The 9,454-nt window shown below is 30.0% G+C and overlaps 1 protein-coding gene across 2 annotated transcripts; it reads right to left on the minus strand.

Moving 5' to 3' along the window:
* Positions 1–1,701: 1,701 nt before the first annotated feature.
* Positions 1,702–8,305, minus strand: LOC100816347 (homeobox protein knotted-1-like 2). 2 transcript variants are annotated; one of them, XM_014768145.2, is made up of 6 exons: positions 7,524–8,305; positions 5,435–5,555; positions 3,543–3,736; positions 3,084–3,215; positions 2,263–2,399; positions 1,702–2,047 (listed from the first exon to the last, which is right to left on the minus strand). In XM_014768145.2, the coding sequence occupies exons 1-6, from the start codon at positions 8,010–8,012 to the stop codon at positions 2,011–2,013; spliced, it is 1,110 nt and encodes a 369-aa protein (XP_014623631.1). In that variant the 5' UTR covers positions 8,013–8,305; the 3' UTR covers positions 1,702–2,010. The 2 variants fall into 2 exon arrangements, with proteins under 2 accessions (XP_014623631.1, XP_014623630.1); XM_014768144.3 differs by having other exon boundaries at positions 1,702–2,050.
* Between the last annotated feature and the right edge of the window lie 1,149 nt (positions 8,306–9,454).

Consider the following 9,454-nt stretch of genomic DNA (forward strand, 5'->3'; position numbering starts at 1 on the left):
ATAAAGGAAATAAAACTAAAATTAATATTTTCATAAAGGACAAAATATACATCAACTTTAATTTGAAATGATATTTTGTCAATGATAGATGATAATAATGGAGTTAGAGAATTTTATTTGTGGGACCAAATATAAAAAATTAAATCGTGTGTGTGTGTGTGTGTGTGTGTGTGTGTGTGTGTGTGTGTGTGTGTGTGTGTGTGTGTGTGTGTGTGTGTGTGTGTGTGTGTGTGTGTGTGTGTAGAATAAAAAATAATATTAAATTAAATTAAATAAATCAAACACGACATATATTTTCCAAATTTATTAAAATTGTTATTTGTTTAGTGAAATAAAATATATATTTTTTATGATATTAACCATCTATTTTTACGACTTCAGTTCAATTTTTTTATTTACGACTTCAAAGTGGTATATGTTTTTTTAACTTGTGACTTCAAAGTTGTAAGTTTTATTTTTTTTCTTTTTTTTTTTTTGTATTTCTACAACTTTGAAGTTGTAACAAGTTTTTTTTTTTACGTTTAAATTTTTTAATTTTTTATTTACTAGTATTTTCTTTTTTATTTTGTTTTCAATTTTATATGTTTTTTATTTAAAATATATTGTATTATTTAACTTTTTATTTATTTAAAATATATTATATACTTTTGAATATTGTTTATTTAATATATTTTTTATATTTAAAATTATGTAATTTTTAATAATGTTATCGAATATACAAAATATTAACCGTCTACTTATTTGTATGCACAATTATTATGATTATGTTAAATATAAAAAATATTGAAATATACAAAATTATCTAAATTTTAAATATAAAAAATATTTTAGATTTCAAATTATTCTAAAATTACATAAAATGTTTAAAAAAAATATTTAAAAATATATAACATTAAATAAAACCATATAAGAAATATATAAAAGATATTAAAAAAATTAAATAAAATTATTTACAATTTTTAAAAAAATTGAAAAAAAAATACAAAAGAATATACAAGTAAATAAAAAATTAAAAAATTTAAGCGTTAAAAAAACCTATTACAACCTTAAAGTCCTACAAATTAAAAAAAAAAAAAAAAACAAAACTTACATCTTTAAAATCGAAAGTTAAAAAAACATATATAACTTTAAATCGTAAATAAAAAAATTAAACTAAAGTCATAAAATTATTTATAACTTCAATTAAAAAATATTACAAGTGGTGACATGTGTTGCGACTTAATTACTTCTTTTTGGAAAAATAATTTAAAAAGGACCACATATGAAAAAATGGAAAATAATTATCCCCAACCAATAAGAAAAGTCTAAGTTTTCATAAAAATGTGTAACAATATATTAGTAAGAATTCTCTATTATAAAAATTAACAAATTATTGTAAAACTATTATAATTATCGTATGTATATTATTAATTTATAATTAAATGATAATATAAAATTATTGTAAATACTTGACTTATCTCTAAAAAAAAACTTATCTAACAACCTCTAAATTTGAAGTTTATTAGTAAAATTACAAGAGCGACCACCCATTGAACTCAATGAAACCAAACCATGTAAAAACGATATACTGGATTATAAGTACAAGAGCTGTATCGCCACACATATCAGATGTAGGACACTTATGTGTGTAACAAATAAAACTGATCGTTAATTTGCACCGCATTCAAGGATTCTATGTTGTTTTTTTTTTTATCAAAAACCTTTGAACTGTAATAGTAATACATAGATACCCATTGAACCAAATAGATAGTGCCTGCAACAGTATCAGGTATCAACTCAGCAGCCTCATATACAACAATACTAGGTTTTTCTGTAATTGAACCAAGTAATTAATTAATCCCCCCAAGTAAATGTTGGTATCACAAATTACTCCTTCATCATCCATATTCCACCATTTCCGTTCATGTTTTTCCCTCTAAGCTCCGGTCATATATGAATCGCACCATTGTTGCATAAAATGAAGAATAGAGATATATCTATTTTTTTTTTCAGTTCAAATCAGGTGTTCATTCACATGAAGCTCTGGTTACTTGTTTCACCTGCACCACTACTACACAAAAAAGTAACATTCAGCATCTAAAATAGTTCCAATTATAATGCATAATTTGGAAATAGATGCGACTAAGGGTATGCTTGGTTTAAAATTAGAACTGTATGTTTGCATATTCCAATGCAAGAATATGTTCTAACACATAAAAGGAGAAGGAAAGAAATTATTACTTTGGAAGTAAAAGTAATTATAAACAGAAACTAGAAACCCACCTCTTGCGTTTGCTTTTGGAGCCACTAGAAGACGACGGATTAGTATGCCAATTCCTTTTTCTTTGATTTATGAACCAGTTATTTATCTGCTTTAATTGCAGCCCTGTTTCCTGCACCAACCTTGCCTTGTCCTCTTCCTGAAAGAACATTCACGAGTGCAACTAAAAGTATCAGCAATCATCGAAGAGACAAATGCGAAGCAAATCAACATATATGTAGGTCAATCCTTATTGCTTAGTTAGGTACATTGGGACAATAATCTTATCCTGTTCCACTCAATTTATATGACTTGAATAATAGTTGTCTTTTTTATCATCATTGGCCCTAAAACTTTTAATAATAAATTTGAAAATATTGATGACCCACATATGACTTCACGACACAAATAAAGTAATATAAGCTTATATGTAAAATATGTATTGACTCCTTGTATTTTTGGCAAAAATTTGTATTATTTTTCGTAATTTAACTTTGATCAATTTAATTCTAAACATTAGAAAAATAGTAATTTTCATCCTTCATCACCAATGATTTTTTACTATAAGGAACGAAATTACTATTTTTTAAAGTCAAGAGATCAAATTAATCAAATTTAAAATTTGAACACTAAAATCAAATTTCATCATAAATATAGATACTTGAAAACGGATTTTACCCTAAGTTTGTTTATATATTCTCATATTTTGTAAAAATAGGTATCGTGATCGATAAAGTTGTATTTTTTTTAATATTTTAATAAATCTAAGTTAATAAACTTACGACACATTCTTTCTGAAAACATAAGTACAAAAGCAATCATAGGTGTTGAGGTCTAAACTTACTGTTGGATATGGCCATTTAGAATGTGACTGCCACCAAGCTTTTAAAAGGGAAGTGGTGTCGCCTGGTAGCTTTCCCGCTCTTCTCTTTCGTAAAATTTCTTCTCTTATGTCCACAATCTTGTCCTTGTAACCCTGGTCAAGAACATGACGTTATGTAAAGAACTCTAACTCACTCATTGGTTCTCAACAAAAATTAAAAATTACTAAGTGGTAATCATAGTTTCTATTAATCTTTGCATGACATAATTGAAGGATTTAATTATATGTACTGACAGAATAAAATTTATTTTATATAGTGATCGGTTGATAATATAAAAAACTTTGCACTTTTTTAATTAAATAATAATAATAACAACTAACATATAAAAATTAGTCAAACCGCGTAATTTGACACCATACAATAATTTCTCGCAAAAATATGTCACGCATACTAGGTTTGTTTATTCTTAATAACTGTACCTGTTTTAACTCATGCTTCAGCTCCTGCCTCACACGCTCCATCAAAGATCTTTCAGTTTCTGTGGGAACAAGAGGACCAAAGCTGAGACTATCAGCTCCATCCATGCTTCCTTCGAACAAGTTGGCATTACTCTCTGCCTGATCTTCTTCATCGTCGGACATTGTTGCACCCGTTCCTTCACCGGGAGATACACCTGTTCATGCACCATATATATAGCTTCATTTTACGTCTTCCATCTATTTTGTGTTCATGCACAGAATGCCATTGCCAAATAATGATAGAAAGATAATACATTCCATGGTTTCATTCAATACTTTTCTTTCACACAAGCACCATCGATGAAAATGAAAACAAATTCAGCAGAAATCTTAAATTTTAATTGGATGCCGCTCCATTCATGTTATTATCTCTTTAGTTTTTACGCATAAATATATACTAATAAAACTGTCGTAACTGTTACGGAAAATGGAAAACTAAAGCTCAAAGATCAATGATATGGCTCTTGCATTGCTATCCATGTTCCTCTCCACCAACACGCTTGAAAATGGTTACTTAAAACCTTAAAAGGATAAGAAATAATATTTGCATATTTTATTATTATTATTATTATTAAAAGATATATATTTTAACATTTTTTTCTGATCAAACAAATAAAAAGTAGTAATGTAGTCCAGCAATATTTTTTGGACTGGACTATCTAGACAATTACGTGCATAATTTTTATATGATAAAATTAAGGTAAAAATAATGTAGTCCAATAATTTTTTTTTAGTGTAGGTGTAGAAATTATATATATATATATATATCCAGTTTGTCGCGTGTGAGCTATTACACAGTATAATATCATTATTTTTCTTCTCTTTTTCTGTTTCTCACTTTGAATTTTTTAAGAAAACCTGTACAAAACACAGGCTGTGGTTAGTCTAAAATCCTGGTTTTTAAGATTGGACTGGACTAACTGGTCAGAACAGTCCAAATGGGAATCAAACATAAGACTGGCTTATTTAGTCCTGAAATCGGAGCCTACGAAAAGCAGGTATAAAATCGAGTAAATGGGTTCAAAATCGAATATAACTAGGCATGAGCAAACGAGCCATAAATTCAGAGCAGCTTGTTGGAAAGAGACTTTTTTCTTCTTTTTTTATTTATTAAAAAAACAAAAAAAAAAACATTGTTTTGGACTCACAATTTGGGTCCTTTTGAAGAACTTCACATCACTCATTTCCAACCATTTGGTGACTCGGTAACAAAATATATATTTTTTAAATAATATTATCTCTAATATTTTTTTATAAAAAACAAGTGATAATAGTATTAAACATTAGTTGGAAGTAGAAATAGGTTCAAACATATTTTTCACTTAATATTGCATATAATATTAAAAAATTAAAATAATATTACTTAACTAATACCTATTTAACCATGATTAAAACCATTACTTTAATTAGTTCGATATAATTATAGATGCATTTAAAATTTTCTTATAAGCTTGAGCAACATTTATTATTTTAGCATTTATAGTTATCTTTAGTTTATAAATATGATGAGAGTTTTTTTTTTCATTTCTTTTCAACTGGACTTCTTTCTCTCTTTTTCAAATTTAATTTATTCACTCAACTTTTAGTGAAATATACCCATCGCCATCTCTCGTCCCCTTGGAATGAAATTAAGTTCTTAAATATTAAATAATATGTTCAACAATTGAAGGGACGCATTTCGGAAGAGGAAAGGTTACCACTCTGGGGGTTGTGTAGCCTCCAATTTTACTTTTATTCCTCTCCTCAACTTTTTTACTAACAAAATATTATGAGGACAATAATTTATAATTTATAAAATACAATAACATGGAGGATTCAAACAAAGATTAGTTTCTGTGATAGTTGAAACTTACCAGTCAAGCTTTGTAGAGATTGTTCCAGCTCCCAACAAGCCATAACAGCTTCCATAGCATGAACACGTACATGTTGTTGCAATTGTTCTTTGAAAGCACAGAGCAGTATAACATAATGCGTCTACAACAACAACAAAAAAAAAGAGCAAAACATGTAAATTAAGGAGCAATGTGAAATAAGCCCATTGTCCTGTAAACTAAACTCAATCATGGAACCAGTCAAAAATAGACAAAATGTCAGTAGCACATTCTTTTAAACACATTTTTATTATTAACTGAAATTTATTAAAAAATATAAAATTTTGATGAACTTTACCTCTTATTTAATGTGTGATTCTTAATTTTATAATTTTCAATGAATTTTAATTGATAATAGAATGTGTGCTAGAAAGAGTGTTTTGCTAGTACTCCTCTAAAGAATATCCAAACCAAAACATTAAGAAGGGAAATGCAATAGGTTATATGTAATTGAACATATACACCGTACACAAGGTGCTAAACTTCAACAAATAAATCTTCTTTTTTTGTTGTTGTTTTTATCGTTGCATTGACTTAGTAACAAGCTAGCTAGTAATAAGGTAGATCGTGATGTCTGGTTAATGCAAGCTAGCTCATTCATTAATCAAATATTGAATTTGTTTTAATCTTCATCATCTTTGCCTCTCTTATACTATGTGAAGTGATTAACAAGTTTGAATATTGGACGCTGAAAATGAATAAACTTGGATTGGTTTATGCGTTAATCAATAAATAAATAGATACACCAACTGCTATCCAATGGAGGACAACTATAATAACGAGTTAGGTCCCATGAATTCATTATTATAGTTGGCCAAACAAGTAACGTATACGAGGGGGAAAGAAAGAAACTTGGCGAGAATGGTTATCAACATAGTATTCTACAAGAATTCAAGAACTCTTAACCACCGCTTTAAGTTTTCATCCTAAAAAGAATGAACAAGTGAAACATATGTGGAAGAAGATTAAGATTAAGATATTCTAGATGATAAAACATAAAAGCACTCTTTGAAATAAAGGGAACACATTCAAGCACCCTTGAATGGCGTTATTACGACATTACACCAGAACAAATCAGATTCATTTACTCACTAGTCGTACACCACCCTCCAACATGTAAAAGAAATGTTACTTTTTCTCCCCTCTCTTTCTCTCCTCTCTGTGTCTCTTGTTTTTTTGTCCAATTCGTGGATTTTGCACTAGAACCAACAATCCTGTAACTGTTCTACCATAATCGACAAACAGTTCCCTTTCTTTTATTTTTTTTCAAAATGCTAACAACAAATTCCGGAAAATCAGGAAAGGAAGGTCCTCTGGGATTTGCCGAATAAAGAGAAAAATTATAAAATTATAAAAAAAAATTGAGACACAAAAGAATTGACCTTTGCCATTTAAGAAAGAGCATTTAATCATATTTATACTTAATACAAAATTATACAATAATAAAGAGATAAGATGAAATCATAAAAATAAAATAAATATAGCATGATTAATGTGACACAAGTTGTAGATTAAAATAGTACTATCATATTAATTTATTATACTAATAATATAATTCTTTATCAAAGGCACAAAGAGCTAGATGAAAGACGTTTGTCAAAGCATAACAAATTCACACAAACGAAAAGCATCTTAATTAACAGTTCAAAAATCAGAAGAAAAAAGAAGAAAGAAACGACAACCGAAAGGAAAAAAGCAGGCCCTTAAATCAAATCTTGTATGTAACTCCTTTGCAAAGTGGATTAGAGTACTAGAACAGAAAACATTAATCATCATCATGGAGAGGGTTGATATATATATATATATATATATATATATATATATATATATATATATATATATATATATATATATATATTATGATATAGAATAATAGGATGAGTGATAAAGTTATAACTGAACAAAACAATGATTACAATCATGATTTTAAATTGTGGTCGTTAAAAAAATTATGAAATGCCGTTGATGTGACAATAATTGAAGTTGTCATGGGGAAACGGTAATTCAAAATACTTTTTCGTTGTCACCGTAATTTAAAATTAAGATTGTCAGAGAGGAAGCAAGAGCAAACCATGAATTGATCAAGCTCTTTGTCGTCGACGACGCCGTTTCCGTTTCCGATGCCGGAGTACTTGTCGACGACGCGCTGCGACTGCTGAAGCTGCGCGTCGATCCTTGGAAGCTGGTCAACGGGGGTGGCGATTCTCAGGCATGAGACATGCGCCGATAGGAGCTGGTCGTAGAGAGGGTGACCTAAAATGTCCGCTTTGTATTCTGCCAAATCATCCGGTTCAGAGTTGCTCTCGGTCCGGTTCCGATCCATGCCGCTGCCGCCGCCGCCGCGAACGTCGTCGTTTTGCTGCGTCGTTGCGGCGGATTCCGGCTGCAGGTGGAGGAAATTCTGCTGGCGGAGCGTCGCCGCGGTGCTGTTGTTCAGCCACGTCGGCGCCCCGCCGGAGAGCGGGAGCAGCCGCTGCATGTCCCTGCTCTGACCTAACTGCTGCTCCTCGGTAAACGGCTGGAACGTGATTTCGTGCGGTAGATGGTCGTGGAAAGCCATTTATAAGCGCTTTCTGTTTGTTATCTTATGTTCTTTGTTCTCAGAAGAACATTTAATTGGATTTCATAGACTATCTACACGCTCGGTGTTAGATTTCACGTGACAGTAAAGGGATTTGGAAGAAGGGAAGGGATTTGGAAAAACACTTTCTTCTATAAGGGAAGACTTTTTGAAGTGTTGACACGAAGATCGAGGGAGGGAGGGAGGGTGAAGAGGATCGGAGGGTGGGATTGGTGATAACGTGGAGGGATTTGTGGTGCCACCTTATTGGAGATTTTCGTGTAATAAGACAAGGCTTGATCAATGATGTTGGAGGCAGCTAATAATGACATTATTATTATTATTTGTTTAATTATTATGCCTAATAGAATAATGCTACTATTTGCATTTTTTTAACTAATGTTTCGTGTTAGGATATGGTTCCGAGAGAGGACACAGTCTGCCGACGTGTTGTTCTTGAATTTATTTTCTCTTGGAGATAGGCAAAGATATCTTTAAAAATAAGGACAAAAAATCGGTTTTACTGTTTGACGGGAAATTAGAATTGAAAAGATGCGGACTTTTGAGAACAGATGAATCAGTCCTAACTATCCTAACGCAAAATATATAATAAAATAAGGAACGGGTCACACAAGGTACTAGGTCGTGTTTAGGGCACAAAATAGGGTGGCAATAGGTAATGTTAGGTGCGTCGTAGGGATTGGCGCGAGATTAGCAGTAAGCAAAATCCAAGAATTGTAGGTATAGCAAAGCACAGCACAGGATCCTTTATGCCATAGATTATTGGGAAGTGACAAGTCACTTTTTCAGTTACCTTGCTCATCTAGATTTTTCTTTTTCTTTTTCATTTTATCTACATTTCTCTTTTAAGTTTCTATTTGTTTGTTTTTTTTATGAAGAATTTAAGCTTCTATTTGGCACAATTGAAAGAGACTTAAAAGAATTGAAGAGAATGAAAGTGAGTTTATTTGATTTAACATGAATTAGCATATAATTATTTGTTTAAAAACATAGATTATTGAATTTTTAGATCACTTGAGTATGTAACTGATTAAATATAGATATAGTTTTGTCATTTATAATAATTATATTTGATAACATGATTATCTCTAAACAAAGATATTTGTAGTCGAAAATAAAAAAAAAAGTAGACTCATTGTTGCAGACTTTGACTTTGAGTTGAGAAGAAAAATAAAAAAAAAATATGTATTTTTTATTGATTACCCTTCGTATTCATTTTGGTGAAAAGAAATGAAAGTATGAGAAAAGTAAAAGAATGAAAAAAGGTGAAAAAGAGTAGAAAGTGAAAGAGTATAAAATAGATGAAAAATTTGAATTAAAGTAATAGGTAAATATTAATAAAAAATAGAGATGAAACAAATATCCAATTTACCTCCATCATCCATGCATGCATCTTTCCTTTTATACGCAACAATTACTTT

Source organism: Glycine max, chromosome 15 (genome assembly GCF_000004515.6).
Source record: "Glycine max cultivar Williams 82 chromosome 15, Glycine_max_v4.0, whole genome shotgun sequence".
NCBI classification, from domain to species: domain Eukaryota; kingdom Viridiplantae; phylum Streptophyta; class Magnoliopsida; order Fabales; family Fabaceae; genus Glycine; species Glycine max.